The sequence below is a fragment of the Chinchilla lanigera genome, unplaced genomic scaffold (assembly GCF_000276665.1).
Source record: "Chinchilla lanigera isolate Chin_1 unplaced genomic scaffold, ChiLan1.0 scaffold00099, whole genome shotgun sequence".
NCBI classification, from domain to species: domain Eukaryota; kingdom Metazoa; phylum Chordata; class Mammalia; order Rodentia; family Chinchillidae; genus Chinchilla; species Chinchilla lanigera.
This window is the reverse complement of record NW_004955500.1, coordinates 7,848,931-7,869,986: the sequence shown is the minus strand read 5'-3', so window position 1 is coordinate 7,869,986 and position 21,056 is coordinate 7,848,931. Positions and strand designations below refer to the sequence as shown.

Below are 21,056 nucleotides of genomic sequence, written 5' to 3'. Positions count from 1 at the left end.
GGGCTTACTTGTCTTTACTGTTTTCTGCACAGCGCCAGCGACTCCGGGAGCTACTGATTCGGCAGCAGATCCAGCGCAACACTTTGCGGCAGGAGAAAGAGACAGCTGCAGCAGCTGCAGGTGCCCTGGGACACCCAGGCAGCTGGGGTACAGAGCCCAGCAGCCCAGCCTTTGAACAGCTGAGTAGAGGCCAGACTCCATTCCCTGGGACGCAGGTAGGTAGAGTAGCAAGGGATGTTGGGGGCAGGATACCACAAGTGGCCTCATCTTCACTTACTTATATCTTCTAGGACAAGAGCAACCTAGTGGGGTTAGCCCCAAGCAAGCTAGGTGGACCCGTCTTGGGGCCTGGGCCCTTCCCTAGTGATGACCGACTCTCCCGACCACCTCCACCAGCCACACCTTCCTCAATGGATGTGAACAGCCGGTGAGGCTCCAGGAAGTTCCCTGGGAGTAAACCAAAGGGACACGTTTTATCAGTATTACGTGCTGCCCTTGATTTTTCCTCTCACTAATCTTCCTCTGGTGTCACTCTTCTTCCTCATTTTCTCTCCACCGCTGGTTTAATTCTGTCCTTTTCACTGCCCCAAGCCCCTCTTAGCTCTCCAGCCCGATTGTGTCTCACTGACTACTGTGTATTCTTCCAGGCAACTGGTAGGAGGCTCCCAGGCCTTCTATCAGCGAGTGCCCTATCCTGGATCCCTGCCCTTACAGCAGCAGCAACAGCAGCAACTGTGGCAGCAGCAGCAACAGCAGCAGCAGCAGCAGCAGGCATCCTCAGCAACCTCCATGAGACTCACCATGTCTACTCGCTTTCCTTCCACTGCTGGACCTGAACTTGGCCGCCAAGCAATAGGTTCCCCCTTGGCAGGAATTCCCACCCGCCTGCCAGGCCCTGCTGAGCCAGTGCCTGGTCCATCTGGTCCTGCCCAGTTCATTGAGTTACGGCACAATGTTCAGAAAGGACTAGGACCTGGGGGACCTCCATTTCCTGGTCAGGGTCCCCCTCAGAGGCCCCGTTTTTTCCCTGTAAATGAGGATGCCCACCGACTGGCTCCTGAAGGGCTTCGAGGCCTGACAACATCAGGCCTTCCTCCACAGAAACCCCCAGCCCCGCCTGCTCCTGAATTGAACAACAGTCTGCACCCAGCATCCCACACCAAGGCTCCTGCACTGACAGCTGGCTTAGATCTGGTCACCCGGCCACCCTCCAGCACTGAGCTTGGCCGCCCCCCTCCCTTGGCCCTGGAAGCTGGGAAGTTACCCTGTGAGGATTCTGAGCTGGATGATGATTTTGATGCCCACAAGGCCCTAGAGGATGATGAAGAGCTTGCTCACTTGGGTCTGGGTGTGGATGTGGCCAAGGGTGATGATGAACTGGGCACCCTGGAAAACCTGGAGACCAATGACCCTCACCTAGATGACCTGCTCAATGGAGATGAGTTTGATCTGTTAGCATATACTGACCCTGAGCTGGACACTGGGGACAAGAAAGACATCTTCAATGAGCACCTAAGGCTGGTGGAGTCGGCAAATGAGAAGGCTGAGCGGGAGGCCCTGCTTCGGGGGGTGGAGCCAGGACCCTTGGGCCCTGAGGAGCGCCCTCCCCCGGCCACTGATGCGTCTGAGTCCCGCCTGGCATCTGTGCTCCCTGAGGTGAAGCCCAAGGTGGAGGAGGGTGGGCGCCACCCTTCCCCTTGCCAGTTCACCATTACCACCCCCAAGATAGAGCCAGGGCCTGCTGCTGCTTCCCTTGGCCTGGGGCTAAAGCCAGGACAGAATGTTCTGGGCAGCCGGGACACACGAATGGGCACAGGGCCATTTTCAGGCAGTGGGCACCCAGCTGAGAAGGGCCCTTTTGGGGCCACAGGAGGACCACCAGCTCACCTGCTCACCCCCAGCCCTCTGAGTGGCACAGGAGGATCCTCCCTGCTGGAGAAGTTTGAATTAGAGAGTGGAGCCTTGACCTTGCCTAGTGGACATGGAACATCTGGGGATGAGCTAGACAAGATGGAGAGCTCACTGGTAGCCAGTGAGTTGCCCCTGCTTATTGAGGACCTGTTGGAACATGAGAAGAAGGAGCTGCAGAAGAAACAGCAGCTTTCAGCCCAGCTACAACCTGCCCAACAGCAACAACAGCAGCAGCCACTGCAGCAACAGCAACATTCCTTATTGTCCACACCAGGCCCTGCCCAGGCAATGCCTTTACCACATGAGGGCTCTTCTCCCAGTTTGGCTGGGCCTCAGCAGCAACTTGCCCTGGGTCTTGGAGGTGCCCGATCGTCAGGTTTGGGCCAACCACTGATGACCACTCAGTCACCAGCTCATGCCCTCCAGCAGCGCCTGGCCCCAACCATGGCCATGGTGTCCAACCAAGGGCATATGCTAAGTGGACAGCATGGGGGGCAGGCAGGCTTGGTGCACCAGCAGAGTCCACAGCCAGTACTAGCACAGAAACCCATGGGCACCATGCCACCTTCCATGTGCATGAAGCCCCAGCAGCTGGCAATGCAGCAACAGCTGGCCAACAGCTTCTTCCCGGATACAGGTAAATTTGGCAACTGCCATGGTTTAGTTACTTACGGATGATTGTTATCACCACCAAACAGGCAGTGAGGATAGGGCCCCAAGATAAGCCCTAGTAAAGGGAGAGGAGGACAAAGAATTTTTGCTGAATGTCATAGTGATGTAAGTAGAGGGCACTGTTGCTTTTATGAAGGGAGGGAATAGTTCTTTGCATAGAGAAAGCATTCAGATACATGAATGAATAAATGGAATGAGTGAAGCCTGACTAGCAAAGTTTTTTTGGCTATGGTGAGGTTGAGAGCTCAGGACTCAGAGATGTGTACAAGAAAAAGTAATCCAGGTAAGTGAAAAGATTGACTGAGGGTGTAGTGGTAGGAAAATGGAGAGTATTTCTGGAGAGCAGTGAGTGAAGTAGAAGTGAATGAGCACTACCGTAATTGTGGAGAGGTAAGAAATAGAACCATACTGAGGACCTCAACCTATAGTACATTTATCGAGTAATTACTACTTGCCAGGGAGTATGCCGAGTGCTTTACAGTCACTGTTACCACAGCAGATTCATCAAATAGGTACTGTTACTGTGTTTGATTATACAAGAGGGAACTGAGGTATGGAAGTTACTTGAATAAAATTACACAGTAGTTAGCAGAGGTAGAGTGAAACCCTAGTACTTTATTGCCTCAGAATTCTAGAATGTGTTTGGCTAGTCTTTTAGAAAGTGGTGCGTCTGGTGGGCTCAGTAGTGACGCATGTCTGTAATCTCAGCACTCAGGAGGCTGAGGCAGGATGATTGTCACAAGTTTGAGACCAGCCTGGGCTACAAAGTGAGCTCAAGGCCAACCTAAACTGCATAGCGAGACCTTGTCTCAAAAAGACCAAAAGAAAAAAAAAAGTAAGTGGTAAGTCAAGCTGGGCGTGGTGGCGTATGTCTTGCAGGGCTGAGGCAGGAGGATCGCTGTGAATTCGAAGCTACCCTGGGCTATGCAGTGAGTTGAAGGCCAGACTAGGCTACACAGTGAGACCCTGTCTCAAAAAAAAAGTGGGTCAGTTGAGCTCTCTGAACAGTGGAGAGTGGAGATATATACAAAGTACAGAATTTTCAGAAGATTTTGATGGTTGCTTATTTCTCTTTTTTTTATCTAGCACCCTGGACTGATAGGACAGTGGGTTATAGGTGATATTATTTTGTGTCACTATGACATCTAAGATTTGGCCACAACACCCACATCTTTGGCTCTTGAGCTGTACTAGTTACACTAAGAAGACTACTTTGAAGAATACTTTTAGGTCATAAGATAAACTGATACTCTTATATCTGGTCCTCTATAGCTTCAAGAGATAGGCAGAGTAGGGATGATCTTTATCATATAGAAATAAACTGAGGCTTAGGTGAAGTATATTGATCTGTTGATCCAACAAATATTTAGATTCCCTTTTCCTAGCACTCTACATGTAAAAGCAGGATCACATGTCCTCTGAATAACAGTTATGTCACCAGGCTGCTTGGCTCCTAGCTTAGTGGTCTTTCTGCTATGCCATGTTATTGGAACATAGGAACAAAGAGCAGTCACATGATGGGTCACTGACAACGCCCCCCCAAGCCAGCTCATTTGGCTCCTCCTTTTTCAGACCTGGATAAATTTGCTGCAGAAGATATCATTGATCCCATTGCAAAGGCCAAGATGGTAGCTTTGAAAGGCATCAAGAAAGTGATGGCTCAGGGCAGCATTGGGGTAGCACCTGGTATGAACAGGTGAGTCTTGGGGTTAGAATAGGGCTGGCCCTTTTCTCAACCAGTCACATCCCTTACCTGCTTGGCCTCCCACACTACCTGACCCACTTATTTGCCTTTTACCTTTGCTTTCACCAACACTTAATCCTATATGCTTTGATGGACTCCAGGCAGCAGGTGTCGCTGCTAGCCCAGAGGCTCTCTGGGGGACCTGGGAGTGAGCTACAGAACCATGTGGCACCTGGGAGTGGCCAGGTAAGTTTTCAGGGAGGAATATGAACTTGTGTTATGCTGCTGGGAAACTTTTTGTAAGGCCTAGCATGGGACAATGACCTTGAGCAGTCTTTCTCATCACAGGAGCGGAATGCCAGTGACCCTTCCCAGCCTCGCCCCAACCCACCCACTTTTGCCCAGGGAGTTATCAGTGAGTATGGGACATAGGAGGAAGGTACAAGGAAGTGGCTAGAGACCTGTGGAGGGAAAGAAATGAGAGTTACCATTTTGCAGGTTCTGATTCCCTACTTTCTCGCCCAGATGAGGCAGACCAGCGGCAATATGAGGAGTGGCTGTTCCATACTCAGCAGCTCCTGCAGATGCAGTTGAAGGTGCTAGAGGAGCAGATAGGTGTGCATCGCAAGTCCCGGAAGGCTCTGTGTGCCAAGCAGCGTACTGCCAAAAAGGCTGGCCGTGAATTCCCAGAAGCTGATGCCGAGAAGCTCAAGCTGGTTACAGAGCAGCAGAGCAAGATCCAGAAACAGTTGGATCAGGTGGGGAAAGCAAACTTCAGCTTAGCACCCAGAAGCTAGGGATGAAAGATTGCATGGGTGGGCAGGTTCCTGGCTGACCTCTCTGACCCATCTAACTTAGGTTCGGAAACAGCAGAAGGAGCACACTAATCTCATGGCAGAGTATCGAAACAAGCAGCAACAACAACAGCAACAGCAGCAGCAGCAGCAACAGCATTCGGCTGTGCTGGCCCTCAGCCCTTCTCAGAGTCCCCGGCTACTCACCAAACTCCCTGGGCAGCTGCTCCCTGGCCATGGGCTGCAGCCACCACAGGGTCCCCCGGGTGGGCAAACTGGAGGTCTTCGCCTGCCTCCTGGGGGTATGGCACTACCTGGACAGCCTGGTGGCCCTTTTCTTAACACAGCCCTGGCCCAGCAGCAGCAACAGCAGCATTCTGGTGGGGCTGGATCCTTAGCTGGCCCCTCAGGTGGCTTCTTTCCTGGCAACCTTGCTCTCCGAAGCCTTGGACCTGACTCAAGGCTTTTACAGGAAAGGCAGCTGCAGCTGCAGCAACAGCGCATGCAGTTGGCCCAGAAACTGCAGCAGCAGCAGCAGCAGCAGCAGCAGCAACAACATCACCTAGGACAGGTGACAGTACAGCAACAACAGCAGCAGGGTCCTAGTTTACAGGCAAACCAGGCTCTGGGTCCCAAAACACAGGGGCTTCTGCCTCCCAACAGCCACCAGGGTCTTCTGGTGCAGCAGCTGTCCCCTCAGATACCCCAAGGACCCCAGGGCATGCTGGGTCCTGCCCAGGTAGCAGTGTTGCAGCAGCACTCTGGAGCTTTGGGGCCCCAGGGCCCTCACAGACAGGTGCTTATGACCCAGTCCCGGGTGCTGAGTTCCCCCCAGCTGGCACAGCAGAGTCACAGCCTTACAGGACATCGACTACTCACAGCCCAGCAACAGCAGCAGCCACAACAGCACCAACAACAGGGACCCATGGCAGGGCTTTCCCATCTTCAGCAGGGCCTGATGTCACACAGTGGGCAGGCCAAACTGAATGCTCAGCCCCTGGGCTCCTTACAACAGCAACAGCTCCAGCAGCAGCAGCAGCAACAGCAACAGCTCCAACAGCAACAGCAACTTCAACAACAGCAACAGCAACAGCAGCAGCAACAACAGCAGATACAACAGCAGCAACTGCAACAACAGCAGCTACAACAGCAGCAGCAGCAGCTTCATCAACAACAGCTACAGCAGCAACAGTTACAACAGCAGCTTCTGCAGCAGCAGCAGCAGCAACAGCAGCAGCAGCAGCAGCAGCAGCAGCAACAACAACAGCAGCAGATGTGCCTCTTGAACCAGAGTCGAACTTTGTTATCTCCTCAGCAACAGCAACAGCAGGTGACACTTGGTCCTGGCATACCAGCCAAGCCTCTTCAACACTTTTCTAGCCCCGGAGCCCTGGGCCCAACCCTGCTTCTGACGGGCAAGGAGCAAAACACTGTAGAGACGGCTCTTCCTTCAGAGGTCACTGAGGGTCCCTCAACACATCAGGGAGGGCCGTTAACAATAGGGCCTGCATCTGAGTCAGTGGCTACGGAACCAGGGGAGGTAAAACCCTCCCTCTCTGGGGACTCACAACTTCTGCTTGTCCAACCCCAGGCCCAGCCTCAGCCCAACTCTTTACAGCTGCAGCCACCTCTGAGACTCCCAGGACAACCACAGCAGCAAGTTAACTTGCTCCACACAACAGGTGTAGGAAGCCATGGGCAACTAGGCAGCGGATCATCTTCTGAGGCCTCATCTGTGCCCCACCTGCTGGCCCAACCCTCTGTTTCCTTAGGGGAGCAGCCTGGGCCCATGACCCAGAACATTCTGGGCCCCCAGCAGCCCCTTGGGCTAGAGCGACCCATGCAGAATAATGCAGGGCCACAACCTCCCAAATCAGGACCTGTCCCACAGTCTGGGCAAGGTCTGTCTGGGGTTGGAATCACGCCTACAGTGGGTCAGCTTCGTGCACAGCTCCAAGGAGTCCTGGCCAAAAACCCACAGCTGCGGCACTTGAGTCCTCAGCAGCAGCAGCAGCTACAGGCGCTCCTTTTGCAGCGGCAGCTGCAGCAGAGTCAGGCAGTACGCCAGACTCCACCTTATCAGGAGCCAGGGACCCAGCCCTCACCCCTCCAGGGCCTTCTGGGCTGCCAACCTCAACCTGGGGGCTTCCCTGGATCCCAGACAGGCCCTCTCCAGGAGCTAGGGGCAGGGCCTCGACCTCAGGGCCCACCCCGGCTCTCTACCCCACAAGGAGCCTTATCCACAGGACCAGGCGTTGGCCCTGTCCATCCCACACCTCCACCATCCAGCCCCCAAGAGCCAAAGAGACCTTCACAATTACCTTCCCCCAGTGCCCAGCTCACGCCCACCCATCCAGGCACCCCAAAGCCCCAGGGGCCAACCTTGGAGCTGCCTCTTGGGAGGGTCTCACCTGCTGCTGCCCAGCTTGCGGATACCTTCTTTGGCAAGGGGCTGGGACCTTGGGACCCCCCAGACAACCTAGCAGAAGCCCAGAAGCCAGAGCAGTGCAGCCTGGTGCCTGGGCATCTGGAGCAGGTGAATGGACAGGTGGCGCCTGAGCCACCGCAACTCAGCATCAAGCAGGAGCCTCGGGAAGAGCCATGTGCCCTGGGAGCCCAGGCGGTGAAGAGGGAGGCCAATGGGGAAACAGTAGGGGCATCAGGTACCAGCAACCACCTCCTGCTGGCAGGCCCCCGCTCAGAAGCTGGGCATCTGCTCTTGCAGAAGCTTCTACGTGCAAAGAATGTGCAACTCAGCGCTGGGCGGGGGCCTGAGGGGCTGCGAGCTGAGATCAACGGGCACATTGACAGCAAGCTGGCTGGACTGGAGCAGAAACTACAGGGTACCCCCAGCAACAAGGAGGTGAGTACTCTGGCTAGAGGGGAGCAGACAGCATGGGTCCTAGAAGGTGGGAGCAGAGCAAACATGTCTGGGTCAGAGAACAGGTGAGGGCTCTAAGGATGAGGGCAGCAGCCTTCACAGGGCTTATTTGGCTTAGGATGCAGCAGCAAGGAAGCCTTTGACACCGAAGCCCAAGCGGGTACAGAAGGCAAGCGACAGGTTGGTGAGCTCCCGAAAGAAGCTGCGGAAGGAGGATGGGGTCAGGGCCAACGAGGCCTTGCTGAAACAGCTGAAACAGGTGACCCCCCACGAGCCAGTCCCCTGGTCCCAACCTGTCCCCCAGCTGTGTAACGGCAGGGGTACAAATGCAAGTTTCCAACTTTGTCACCTTCCCTCTCCAGGAGCTGTCTCTGCTGCCCCTGACGGAGCCTACCATCACCGCCAACTTTAGCCTCTTTGCTCCCTTTGGCAGCAGCTGCCCAGTCAGCGGGCAGAGCCAGCTGAGAGGGGCCTTTGGAAGTGGGACACTGCCCAATGGCCCTGACTACTATTCCCAGCTGCTTACCAAGGTCAGAAAAATGGCACTGTCTTTTGGGAATAACGAAATTCTTCGGGAAGTGGGAGCAGGGGTGGAAAACTGGAGGAAATTGCTGGTTAGTGTGGGGCCAGGAGATTACATCAGTGTCCCTACGCCATTTTGTACACAACACCCACCCCACCCCTCAGAATAACCTGAGTAACCCGCCGACACCACCCTCGTCGCTGCCCCCCACCCCACCCCCATCGGTGCAGCAGAAGATGGTGAATGGTGTCACTCCCTCCGAAGACCTGGGGGAGCACCCCAAGGATCCAGCCTCTGCCGGGGACACTGAAGGGACACTGAGGGGTAAGCGAAGAGGTGACTTTCCCTCCCGGTGGTACTCTAAGCAGTTAGTGTAGCTTGCCACAGTGTAAGAAGCAAGAAGGTCGTGTGCTTCCTGTGTCCTTTCAGGCAAGGCTGGCCAGGTGGAAAGGGCCTCTGCAGGCTGATTGTTGGGGATAAGGATAGGCTTCTGGAATCTGGGGCCAAGGCAACAGGGGAGCTTAGTGGCAGGGAGAATCTGAACGAAGCTTTGTGTAGAAAGAACAGTCCAGCTTTCATGGGTGTAGCACTACAGTCTGATCTGGATTTGATTTCTGAGACTGGTATATACTGCATTATTTCAGCAAAGTGACTTGGTTGGCTTGTGTGAGCCTCGGTTTCCCTTCTTAAATTGGGTATTTACTATTGATCAGTGAGGCATGATTATAAATCCATACCTGTAAGCCCAGCTACTAAGGCTAAGGAAGAAGAATGGCAAGTTTTAGTTCAGCCTGGGCAAATTGGCGAGACCCTATCTTAAAACAAGAAAATAAAGGTGGGCATAGTGCTGCATGCTTATAATCCTAGCACTTAGGAGGCTGAGGCAGGAGGATTGCTGCAAGCCTGAGGCCAGCCTGGGCTACATGGTGAGTTCATGGGCAACCTGAAATACATAGACTCTACCTCAAAAAATAAAAAGGATGGGAGATTAGCACTCCCTAAAGTCAATGTCCAGCACTTAGGAAAAAAATAGAAAATTAAAAATTCAGCTAATGGAGTTGGTAAAAGATTATTTAAAAAGAATGTTTGACACATGGAAAGGCTCAATAAATACAGCTTGTCTGCACAAACAGGGAGGTGGGTGGATGGTTAGTCATAATAGCTAAGCTAAGATCCCATGCTATTTGGGCCTGAAATTTGGGAGAGGCATCTCTGTCTGCTCCGGCTTCCTTCACACTGACTTCTTCCTGTCTGTGCCTTAGGTCCTTCAGAAGTGAAGAGTCTAGACCTGCTGGCTGCCCTGCCCACACCCCCTCACAATCAAACTGAGGATGTCAGGTGAGGATGGGGCTGAAAATGGTGGTAGAGTATGGGGTAGGGTTGCCTCATTTTTCCTTGGCCAGGGGCAGATTTCAAGGGAGAGTCTGACACCTGCTGGTGTCCAGATTTAAAGAGGGAAAATTCATGGAACTGTGCCAATGGATGCCTGCATTTGGCCCACAGGATGGAGAGTGATGAGGACAGTGACTCTCCTGACAGTATTGTACCAGCTTCATCCCCTGAGAGCATCCTGGGAGAGGAGGCCCCTCGTTTCCCTCAGCTGGGCTCAGGCCGGGCGGAGCAGGATGACCGGGGCCTCTCCCCTGTCATCCCTATCATTCCTCGGGCCAGTATCCCAGGTACGCACTGCTCTGGGCATGGGCCAGCTTGGCTGGATTGTCAGAAGCCAACGGCAGGGAGGCAGCTGAGACTACACAAGTTCCTCTTTATCTTCCAGTCTTTCCAGATACTAAACCATACGGGGCCCTGGACTTGGAGGTCCCTGGAAAGCTACCTGCCACAGCTTGGGAGAAGGGCAGAGGGAGTGAAGTGTCAGTCATGCTGACAGTCTCTGCTGCTGCAGCCAAGGTATTTCCTGGGGGTGCCTCGAGGCCAAGGGGACCCTGCTTAGAGAGAGTCACTTGATAAAAATGTAGTTTTCAAAAACCACTCTTGAGTACATGCTGTTTGTGAAAGGGGCGAGAGGGTGTGGGGTGGAAGTAAAAGAGCTGTCTGCTGGTTTTGAATTAGCAGGGTTTTGTGGTCAGAGAAAGTTGGAAAACCCAGTTAAAATAATTTTGTGTTTTTACTACAAGACCCCTCAGTCCTTTTAATTTGCAAATGTGGAATCTCCTTGTGGGTACAGTACGCATCATCTCCTAAGCTCAGGTTTTCTGTGCTGTGGCACTGCTCTGAGTGATTGCCACAGTCTGCACATGGCTGCTATAAAGGAAGTGTGTGAGAAGAGCTGGAGCGGCAAGGGTGGCGCTGACCAAGCCCCGAGGCAGTGGGTTCAGGGTGTCCTTGGCCCAACGGCCGGTGTTACCTTCAGGTGCTGTCATGTCTCCCCTCTCTTCCCCCACCCTGGCAGAACCTGAACGGAGTGATGGTGGCAGTGGCAGAACTATTAAGCATGAAGATCCCCAACTCCTATGAGGTGCTGTTCCCGGAGAGCGCAGCCCGTGCAGGCACTGAGCCTAAGAAGGGGGAAGCTGAGGGCCCCGGTGAGTGGGGCAGCAAGGTGCCTTGGGATCAGAGGGGACAGGCTCTGTCGGAGGCTCTGACCACTTTCTTCCTGCAGGTGGGAAAGAAAAGAATCTAAGCAGCAAGAGCTCGGACTCTGGCCCTGATTGGCTGAAGCAGTTTGATGCAGTGTTGCCTGGTTATACCCTCAAGAGCCAGCTAGACATTTTGAGCCTCCTGAAACAGGTGGGCCTGGGGAGAGAGAGGGGCAAGTGTTATGAAAAAGGTGCTGCCTAGGGCGAAGAGGGCAGAGGCTTTTTGAAGGAATGGATCTGGGAGGCAAGGTGGGGGGTTAGCTGAGGCGCTGGCACTCATGATCCTGGACACCTTCTCCTAGGAGAGCCCCGCCCCGGAGCTGCCCACCCAGCACAGCTACACCTACAACGTCTCCAATTTGGATGTGCGACAGCTCTCGGCCCCACCTCCGGAAGAACCCTCCCCACCCCCGTCCCCCTTGGCACCCTCTCCGGCCAGCCCTCCTGTCGATCCCCTAGTTGAGCTCCCTGTTGAACCCTTAGCTGAGCCACCAGTGCCCTCCCCCCTGCCGCTGGCCTCATCTCCTGAGTCCACTCGTCCCAAGCCCCGCGCCCGGCCCCCTGAGGAAGGTGACGATTCCCGGTCCCCTCATCTCAAGAAGTGGAAGGGGGTGCGCTGGAAGCGGCTGCGCCTGCTGCTGACCATCCAGAAGGGCAGCGGGCGGCAGGAGGACGAGCGGGAAGTGGCGGAGTTTATGGAGCAGCTTGGCACAGCCTTGCGACCTGACAAGGTGCCTCGAGATATGCGGCGCTGCTGCTTCTGTCACGAGGAGGGGGACGGGGCCACTGATGGGCCTGCCCGCCTCCTGAACCTGGACCTGGACCTGTGGGTGCACCTCAACTGCGCCCTGTGGTCCACGGAGGTGTACGAGACCCAGGGCGGGGCACTGATGAATGTGGAGGTTGCCCTGCACCGAGGACTGCTAACCAAGTGCTCCCTGTGCCAGCGAACCGGTGCCACCAGCAGCTGCAATCGTATGCGTTGCCCCAATGTCTACCATTTTGCCTGTGCCATCCGCACCAAGTGCATGTTCTTCAAGGACAAGACCATGCTGTGTCCAATGCATAAGATCAAGGGGCCCTGTGAGCAGGAGCTGAGTTCGTTCGCTGTCTTCCGACGGGTCTACATTGAGAGGGATGAAGTCAAGCAGATTGCCAGCATCATCCAGCGGGGAGAGCGGCTGCACATGTTCCGTGTGGGGGGCCTTGTGTTCCATGCCATCGGACAGCTGCTCCCTCACCAGATGGCTGACTTCCACAGTGCCACTGCCCTCTACCCTGTGGGGTATGAGGCCACACGCATCTACTGGAGCCTCCGTACCAACAACCGCCGCTGCTGCTACCGCTGCTCCATTGGAGAGAACAACGGGCGGCCGGAGTTTGTCATCAAAGTCATGGAGCAGGGCTTGGAGGACCTGGTTTTCACTGATGCCTCTCCACAGGGTGAGCATTGGGCCCTTGACATGGTGACCTGGGCGAGTTCTTCCCCGGGGTCACTTTACAGTTTCAGTACCTTCCCTGTGAATAATCCTGCCCCCCGCCTTAGGGCAATCTCTTGAAAATCCCAGAGAAGCTAGACATGGTGGTACATACCTATAATCCCAGGGAGGCTGAGGCAGGAAGATCAAAAGTTTGAGTCCAACCTGGGCACCTTAGTGACTTAGGGAGACCCTGTCACAAAAAAGAAGGGACTGGGGATGCAGCTTGGTGTGAAGGCCTTGGATTCAGTCCTTAGTACTCTGGGGCAGGGGCACTCAGATAATGTGTTTCACCCTTTCAGCTACTTTCAATTCCTTTGTAATTGAAGGTATTTTGCTTGTGCTAGGCAAGGTGGTACATGCTTGTAATCTCAGGACTTCCGAGGCTGAGGCAAGAGGATAATGAATTTGAGGCCAACCTGGGCTGCATAGCAAGTTCAAAGCCACCCTTGACCATATAGTGAGACTTAGTCTTAAAAAAAATTTTTTTTTCTTTTCTTGTCTGATTTCACATATTCTAGCTAATTTTCCTATTCTCAGTGCATCTAAAGGATTCAGTTCTGAGACCCCATCATTCAGCACACCTGATCTTGACTTCCTTGTGTTTGTTTTTCCCTATATGAAATTCTTTTGATCTTGGTTTTTGTGTTAATGTTTAAAATAGCAAGGAGATCAGATAGCATTTATCAGACATTTACTATGTGACACAAAATTAAGTGACTTCCATAGGTTATTTTGTTTGTACAACCGTCTAAGGGAAATACTATGATTGTGACCGATTTATAAAGAAATTGAGTCTTGTAGAGAGGTTAAAATATTAGGCTCCAGGTCCCATACCTAGTGCTAGAACCTGAATCTAAACCTTCCCAACTGCAAAGCATACATGCATGTTCTTTCAGCAAGCACTGTGACCTATGCTGGGTCCCTGAGATCTGGGCTTGTGTTTCTTTGTCACAGGCTGCAGTTGCCTTTCAGAGTTGCAACCTGGCTTAAGCGAGAATGAGACTAGGAGATCAGGAGAGGGTTTTGAAGATCCACATACCTTCATGACAGGGTGGTGTGAAGACCGTAGAAAACAACTGCAGCTTAGGACTAGGGCTAGGATGTGTAGGTCAGTGAGCAGAGGCTTCCTCTGAGGGCTCCTGTCTGTCTTCTAGCTGTGTGGAATCGCATCATAGAGCCTGTGGCTGCCATGAGAAAAGAGGCCGATATGCTGCGGCTCTTCCCCGAGTACCTGAAGGGTGAGGAGCTCTTCGGCCTGACGGTGCACGCTGTGCTTCGCATAGCTGAATCAGTAAGCAAGGGGCTGGGAGCTGGAGGGCTAGGTGGGCATTGGGAACCTTGGCTCCGCCCTACAGGAGCTCAGGCTAAGGAGAGAACTGCCTGTGCCTGCAGCTGCCTGGGGTGGAGAGCTGTCAAAACTATTTATTCCGCTATGGGCGCCACCCCCTGATGGAACTGCCACTCATGATCAACCCCACTGGCTGTGCCCGATCAGAGCCCAAAATTCTCACACACTACAAACGGTGAGCTTGTGGAGCTGGGGCCATGGGCTGGGGGTGTGTGTTGGTAGCGATCCTCTGGCCACATTATGAGGGTTTGGGATGCAGATCAGAGTTCCCTCCAAGAAACCAGGGGTTCACTCAGACCCCCTGACAAGAGGGTGTGCAAATATCACTGAGGTATCCCTTTCCTCTTCTCCAGTCTCTGAGGTATATGGGGTTGACCGGGTTGTAGGACAGTTTCTTGGGCACCCTGGGAATGGCTCCTACGAAAGGTCTTGATAGAGTATGGGTGAAATTTTATGAACTATATAAGGGACCTGGTCACTTCTGCTTCCAGGGGGGCCTATGATCCTCCCACACCTCAGACAACCCCCTTCCCGAGGCTGAGTTTGTGTAGAAAATAAATAATTAGAAATATAATAGGAAAGTAATAAACCTTACATTTGTATAGCACTTTATACTTTTTTTTTCAAAGCGTTTTCACATCCATTATCTCATTTGATCCTCACAACAACCTTATGAGGTAGGTAGGGCAGGTGGTATGACCCCCGTCTCACAGCTGAGAAAACAGGCCCAGAGAGACCGCGTGGCTGGAAAGGTCACACAGCTGGGGCCGCACCCTCACCTCTTGGCTGTGGGTCGCTGCGCTTTCTGTGTGCCACAGCAGCCTGACCTTGGGCAGAGGGAGGCAGAGCCCACGGCAGCAGGGATTCCTCGAAGGCCTGCGGTGGTTCCTGGGCTGCTGCCGCAGCGCGTCTCTGCCCCTAGTCAGCCCTGGTTCTCGGTGCTCTGCAACAGTGGTTTTCAAACTGTGAGTGCAAGTTTTCGGAAAAGCCTTGAGCACACAAAGTGGGGGCAGAACGTGGCCCTCCCCATATTCCATTCCACCTTCCCCAGATTGGATTCTACCAGAATTTTTCATGTAGTTTATGGACTGGAGTTCCAGTTAACATTTTGTCCAAAGTAAAAAATCTGTTAAATAAAGAACCCAAACATTTGAAAACCACTGCTCTGGGATGGGCAAGAATTTGACTGGCGCCCTCGGGTGGTAACAGGTGTCGCCAGACAGCAGTCATTCCCCTGCACTGAGCCATTTGCACAGGGCCCGATGTCACGTCAGAGAATGAGACGTCTGAAGAAAGGCAGGGTACCACGTCTAGGCTGTGAATTCACAGCCAGTATTAATCCAGGTCCAGCCCAGTGTGGTAGACATAGCTCCTGTTTTCAGGGCGTCTAGCATGTGCAGGAGGTAGGACTCAGACATTTGAGCAAACCATCAGCTTAAATTACAGGCCTGGGCTGCTTGGGGAGGGCCTCCCCGAGGAGCCTGGCCTTCCGTGTGGTTTGGCAGGAGGCTGGGAGGAAGAGGAGCTGGGAGACAGGCTCAGTGTCGGGGAATCGGTGCCCCCCTCCCTCTACATCTGCCCTCCCGTCCTGGGCTGTCTGTCACCTGGAGTGTCCGAAGGGTCCCCGTAGATAGTGGCTGCCTCGCCAGAGTTGAGACCCAGGTGCCTCTACTCCACTCCTGAAGCAGCCCTTCTAATGCTTGCTGGCAGCACATGCCCCTAACTGGCAGGGTGTATGTCCCAGGGAGGAGGCGGGTGATGTGTGCTTGTTCTGAGGGCGAGCTGCCTTGTCATGGACTGTATCACCTCCCAGGCCTCATACCCTGAACAGCACCAGCATGTCTAAGGCATATCAGAGCACCTTCACAGGCGAAACCAACACCCCATACAGCAAGCAGTTTGTGCACTCCAAGTCATCTCAGTACCGGCGCCTGCGTACCGAGTGGAAGAACAACGTGTACCTGGCTCGTTCCCGTATCCAGGGCCTGGGGCTGTATGCAGCCAAGGACCTAGAAAAGCACACAATGGTCATCGAGTACATCGGCACCATCATTCGTAATGAGGTGGCAAACAGGCGGGAGAAAATTTATGAGGAGCAGGTATGGGCTGGCCGAGGGGCCATTCATAGTCCACCCTCAGCCAAGGAACAAGGGGCAGTTTGGGTCAATGGGGCAGGCAGAAAGCTGGAGGTGGGGTGTGTACCATTTAAGCCCTGAGCTCAAGTCTGCTGAGACTCTTGTCCCTCTTACTGCAACCTCTTCCTTTCTAGAACCGAGGCATTTACATGTTCCGAATAAACAATGAACATGTGATTGATGCTACATTGACCGGAGGACCTGCCAGGTGAGCAAGAAAGGAGGGGTTTAGGGGGCCCCTGTCGGCGGCCCTCTGTGCATAAGCCAACAAAGCAGTAAATTGTCTCTCCACTCAGTTGCTTGACATCACCGATTATCCCACTGCCCAGGTACATTAACCACTCCTGTGCCCCTAACTGTGTGGCGGAAGTTGTGACGTTTGACAAGGAGGACAAAATCATCATCATCTCCAGCCGGCGAATCCCCAAAGGAGAGGAGGTAAAGGGAGCACCCTCGTGAGTGACCGTTCTTCGCCGTTTCCCAGGAGCTGCGTTCTGATGCCACTACCCAAAGATCAGATCTAGACTATGCCCTCCTTTGGGGGCGAGTTGTGAGTGTGCCTTCTTTTCTTTCCAGCTGACCTATGACTATCAGTTTGATTTTGAGGACGATCAGCACAAGATCCCCTGTCACTGTGGAGCCTGGAATTGTCGGAAATGGATGAACTAAGAAGCTTTGAGGCTACCAGGCAGGGGAGTCCCCCCACCCCCGACCTCTTCCCTGAAAGGGATGAGGGGGAAGAGAGGTAGCAGCCAGAGCCAGGACCCAGGGCTGGGGCTGCCGGCTGACCGGAGCCCCTGGAGCAGGAGGCTGGGGCAGAGGGCCTTAGGCCAAGCCCACCCTGGGCACCAGGGACAACCCTCTTCCCCGCCACCGGCCCTCAGGCTGGCATCTCTGCCCCCAGCTCGAGGAGGGGCTAGACAGGAGCAGCCGTTGGGCATCTCAGGTTTGAGGGGGATATGGGCCGGTAACTACCCAGAAGCATCTGGGAGGCAGCAGGGAGCGGGGAGGAGGATGTGTGGCCGGGCCTCACAGCCCTGCTGCTCCCACTGACCTCTCTGGCCCAATTCAAGGCTGCAAAGAGACTTGACTAAGCTTGACAATCCCAAAGGCCGGGTCCCACGCCTGGCCCTGCCTGCCGGGTCCTGCCCCCACCCTCACCCCCATCCCCTTTCCTCTCGGTCTGTCTCTGTCTCCCTCTTCTCCTCTGTGTCTCTGTCTCTCTATGGGTTGTGTTTCCTTGTTTTCCACTCTGACAAATGCAACATGAACGGGAAAGAGGCATCAAGCTGCCCGGGAGGGCGAGCTGGGCAAGCTGGGCAAGGAGACCCCGCACCCACACCTACCTCATTTAAGTGTTGGATTTTTTGCTGTTTTGAAATGTGAGACCCTCTCCAAGCCCCCTACTGCCCCAGCCCTCTCCCCCACCTCACTGCCCTCTTCTGAGTGGGTGGAAGGGGGGTAGGAGGAGGAAGAAAAAATAACAACAAAAAATCCATCTTTGTTTTTAATTATGGGCATGGGATGGTGGTTGAAGCAAATGGTGATGAAGATTGGGGATGACTGGCCCCTGGTCTCTCTAGAACTTCCTTCTCCATCTGGACATGGGGGCAGGAGGCGTGTGCTACACCTAGGACCAGGATATCTCCCCCCTGTTTTCCCAACCTCATCCTGAGCCCATTTGCCCTCCAGCCCCTGGGTGGGGTGGGGGGGTGGGTGTGGGCTGTCCCTGAGAGGTGCCCATACCCAGTGAGGCAGGGTGTGGCCCGGAGCTCCCACTTTCCCACAGTCACCAAACTGCTGCTGGTCTGGTGGGAAGGGGTGGTGATGTGGGGATGGGGAGCTTAGTGTCAGCGCGGGGAGGGTGGGGGGTATTTATCTATTTATACATGGGATTGTACATAGTCTTGTGGGGCGTGGGGGAGCCGGCTGGAGGTGAGAACCCTCCCCTCTCCCCCCACCCCCGGGGAGAGCAAATGTAAAACTACTAATTTTTGTGCTTTATATATTCTATATAAATATATCTATTTTCTTTTTACAAAACCAGTTTATAAATGGTAGGGGGGTGTGGGGCGGACACATGGAGCTCCCCTTGTGGGGGAGCCCCCTCCATTACCCAACCTACCGCCCTTTTCCTCACCCCCCACTCCCCACCCCCTGGCTGTGACTGCTGTAAGGTGGGGGTAATAGAGAGAGGCCGGGCAATTCGCACCCCGTTGTATAGTTGGACTATGTTATAACGCACAAAGGTGAGCTGGCCCCAGGGGGAGCCAGAGGGTGATGGGTTCCCTGCCTTCTTTTCCTTCCCCTTCCTGCCCAAGCTTGTGCTGCAGTTGAACCTCTTCCCGGTGGCAGGGGTAGGTAGAGGGTGGCCGAGGCCCCAGACCCTTCTCTGGTAGGGACCCATGGGAATGAAGATGAAGCTTGTATGCAGTTCTCTCCTAGGGGCTGTGGGCAAAGGGCATTTTGTAATTAATATTTTCAAGAATCAGATGTCGAGTGTAGGGGTGGGCTTGGTGGTGGCAGATGGGCGGGCCTGCTGAAGGGGGAGCACGGTCGCTGTTGTGATTTTAGGTTTGTTTTGTTTTGAATTTGGGGGGTTGTGGATTGATGGGGGTAGGGAGGTTTTTCTTTTTTTAAAGCTGCTTCCTCAACTGTTCAAGCTGCAAATAAATGTTTAAGACAGTAACACCCCCACTCCCACGGGAACCACTGTAATTAGATCAGACAGGAGGGAGACTGGGCTGCTGCCCCCAAAGCCACAGCCCTTGGATGGTCCTTTTCCGAGAGTTAAAAAGGTCTAGGTTACAGCGCGGGGAGATTGGCTCCTGTGAGTCAGGCTCTGGTTGGGGACTGGGAAAGGGATGGGGCAGACTTTGTAAGCATATGCTAGATATCCGATAGTCCTGTAGAACTTAGTGAAGAAACCTTATACAGTTTTTAATTTTTATATAAACTATAACTCAGATCCAAGCTACAAGGTTGGAGTTTTGGTTGTTGGTTTTTTTAAGTACCCTGCCTGTATAATTGCATCAGAATCCCTCCCCCCGTGTTTGTATTTTGGGTTGGTTTACACTTGCACATACTCAATTTTCAGTTTTTCCCCGTTACCGTCTTCTACCCTCACCTCCAGGACCCTCCCCCTTTTTAAAAAATAAATCGCTGACAAGTGTGAATTCCGTGAAGACTTTATTTTGTGTTGTGTGTATCCTGTACAGCAAGGTTGGTCCTTCTTAACAACGGATGAAATGGTTCTCTTTTTTAAAGCGCCCTCTCACCCCCCTCCCCGTCCTTGGCATGTTTTGTATCAGCGATCATCCTGAACTGTACATAACTTATGTTGCGAGAGGCAAAAGGGCAAGTTTTGGATTTTGCTTCTTCCAAGTTTGTTTTTAAACGACAAATAAAAAAAGAACATTTTAAATACAAGCGGCTCCGTCCCGTGACCCTCGCCGTCAGCAGCACCGCGAGGTCCGCCAGCGCGCGGGGGCGGGCCGGGCCGCCGGAAGGGTGGGCTCCCTACCTTCCGCCCTGGGCTGCGTCGGCCGTGACGCAGCGGAAGTGGGGTCGCGGCACCGGACACGGGGCGGGGCCTGCCCCGAGCTTCCGGAAACGAAAACCGAGCCGGCTTCTCGCGATGGAGACGGTGAGGAGCTCAGGAGGGCGGCGGGGGCGCTGTGGAGCCCGAGACCCCCCAATTCGGAGACGGGGAGGGCCGGGCAGGGGCTGGCGCTGGTGTCTAGCAGTGGAGAAGCCGCCGGGCGTCGGCCCTGTCCCCGAGACCCCGCCCGCCCCCGCCTCGCTGGGCGCATCTCCTAGGACGGGGCCCTGCGCGTGCCCGAGTCCGGCCGCACCTTCGCCCGAGCTAGCGGTGGCTCCCGGGCCCGTCCTGCAGCCCACGCACGCCATGGCAATCTCCGGCCTCCTTGCCCCTTAGCGCGCAAGGCCTCTCTCTCGTTTGCACGATAGAGCAGTTGTGATCCGGCTTTACTGGGTGAGGGACCCCCGTCTGCAGGTGGTCTGCCTCCTGCAGTCCCTGGAAGAAGGCACATGGAAGTCTTTCCTTGCGTTCAGAGAGGTCATACTCCTTTTCTCAGACCGATGAGTGGGGTTTCCGTGAGGAGGGTTGTTTCAGTGTTAAAGGCCGCAGTGTTCCCTGGGCAAGTTTAGGTCATGTCCTCTGCTTAGACGGGCGTGTTGACATAAGTCCTTTTTGGCGAGCAGGCGTTAGTGGTGGCAGGTCCTTGTCACCAGTCCTGTCACCTTCCCATAGATGCTGCAGGTTGCCTGCTACGTATTTGGACCTACCTCACGGGTGCCTTTTCTGGGACCCTCCCATCCACTTGGGACTCCACACTTTCGTACTGTAGACAGAGTAACTCCTCCCAGCTTGGTTTTTATCATCTACTACTGTAATTGTATGAGGGCTGCAGGTTCCCTTTTCTTTGGATCAGCCAGTAGTATGCCCTGAGTAATTCTTTGCCGCACGCTTTCTCAGCCTGCAGAGACGGGGTGTACCTTAGCTGACAAGAAGACAGGTGGAAGTGGTAAAGTGATGTGCAGTTGATCCCTCAGACAAGGGAGTCAGTTCTACAGGGCGAGAGAATTTTGAGCAAGAATATTCTGATTCCATAAATTGTATCATTTGTACGCGCAAATGTGTTACAGTTTTTGAAGCATTTTTATAATTTAGCCCTTAGTTATATACTGAGTTAGGGTCAAAAAAGAATAAAATGGTTGACCTAACTGGAGTGAGGTGAGGGCAAGCCAGTGATAGCTGTTATTTAAGATAAACCATAATAAGTGCTATCGTCAAGATGCAAACAAGGGCCTGAAAGCATAGGAGAGGGAGAGATTACAGTGTATGTAGGAGAGGTCATTGAAGATTGACTAAGAGTATAGAAATTGGGGTAGCCAGTTGTGACTCATGCCTGTAATCCCAGCACTTGGGAGGCTGAGGCAGGAGGATTGCCTTGAGTTTGAGGCCAGCCTGGACTATAGAGCAAGACCCTGTCTCAAAAAAAACAAAA

At 53.8% G+C, this 21,056-nt stretch overlaps 2 protein-coding genes across 9 annotated transcripts in view; both read left to right on the top strand.

Annotated features, from left to right (window-relative positions):
* The window catches only part of Kmt2d (lysine (K)-specific methyltransferase 2D), a gene marked incomplete in the record, with an annotated part of 40,922 nt that extends 21,717 nt beyond the window's left edge, over nt 1-19,205 (top strand). For 3 of the 5 annotated variants that reach the window (XM_013505677.1, XM_013505676.1, XM_013505675.1), the window contains 24 exon segments: nt 33-215; nt 291-427; nt 648-2,548; nt 4,156-4,279; nt 4,429-4,513; nt 4,616-4,682; nt 4,793-5,025; nt 5,126-7,924; nt 8,061-8,201; nt 8,305-8,472; nt 8,630-8,789; nt 9,728-9,803; nt 9,969-10,144; nt 10,243-10,373; nt 10,876-11,008; nt 11,086-11,213; nt 11,365-12,505; nt 13,698-13,834; nt 13,936-14,066; nt 14,521-14,568; nt 15,705-15,990; nt 16,161-16,234; nt 16,356-16,464; nt 16,603-19,205. In XM_013505677.1, coding sequence (XP_013361131.1) covers nt 33-215; nt 291-427; nt 648-2,548; nt 4,156-4,279; nt 4,429-4,513; nt 4,616-4,682; nt 4,793-5,025; nt 5,126-7,924; nt 8,061-8,201; nt 8,305-8,472; nt 8,630-8,789; nt 9,728-9,803; nt 9,969-10,144; nt 10,243-10,373; nt 10,876-11,008; nt 11,086-11,213; nt 11,365-12,505; nt 13,698-13,834; nt 13,936-14,066; nt 14,521-14,568; nt 15,705-15,990; nt 16,161-16,234; nt 16,356-16,464; nt 16,603-16,695 — 8,661 coding nt within the window. 5 annotated transcript variants of the gene reach the window in all.
* A 369-nt stretch (nt 19,206-19,574) lies between these two features.
* The window catches only part of Prkag1 (protein kinase, AMP-activated, gamma 1 non-catalytic subunit), a 15,863-nt gene continuing 14,381 nt past the window's right edge, over nt 19,575-21,056 (top strand). For 2 of the 4 annotated variants that reach the window (XM_013505685.1, XM_013505682.1), the window contains exon 1: nt 19,576-19,672. Coding sequence is in view for 1 of the 4 variants with exons in the window: in XM_005406688.2 (XP_005406745.2) it covers nt 19,664-19,672 (9 nt within the window). In the remaining 3 variants the exon portion in view is untranslated. Of the gene's footprint in view, nt 19,673-21,056 lie in introns of all 4 variants that reach the window. The other 2 variants (XM_013505684.1, XM_005406688.2) reach the window with 2 other exon arrangements.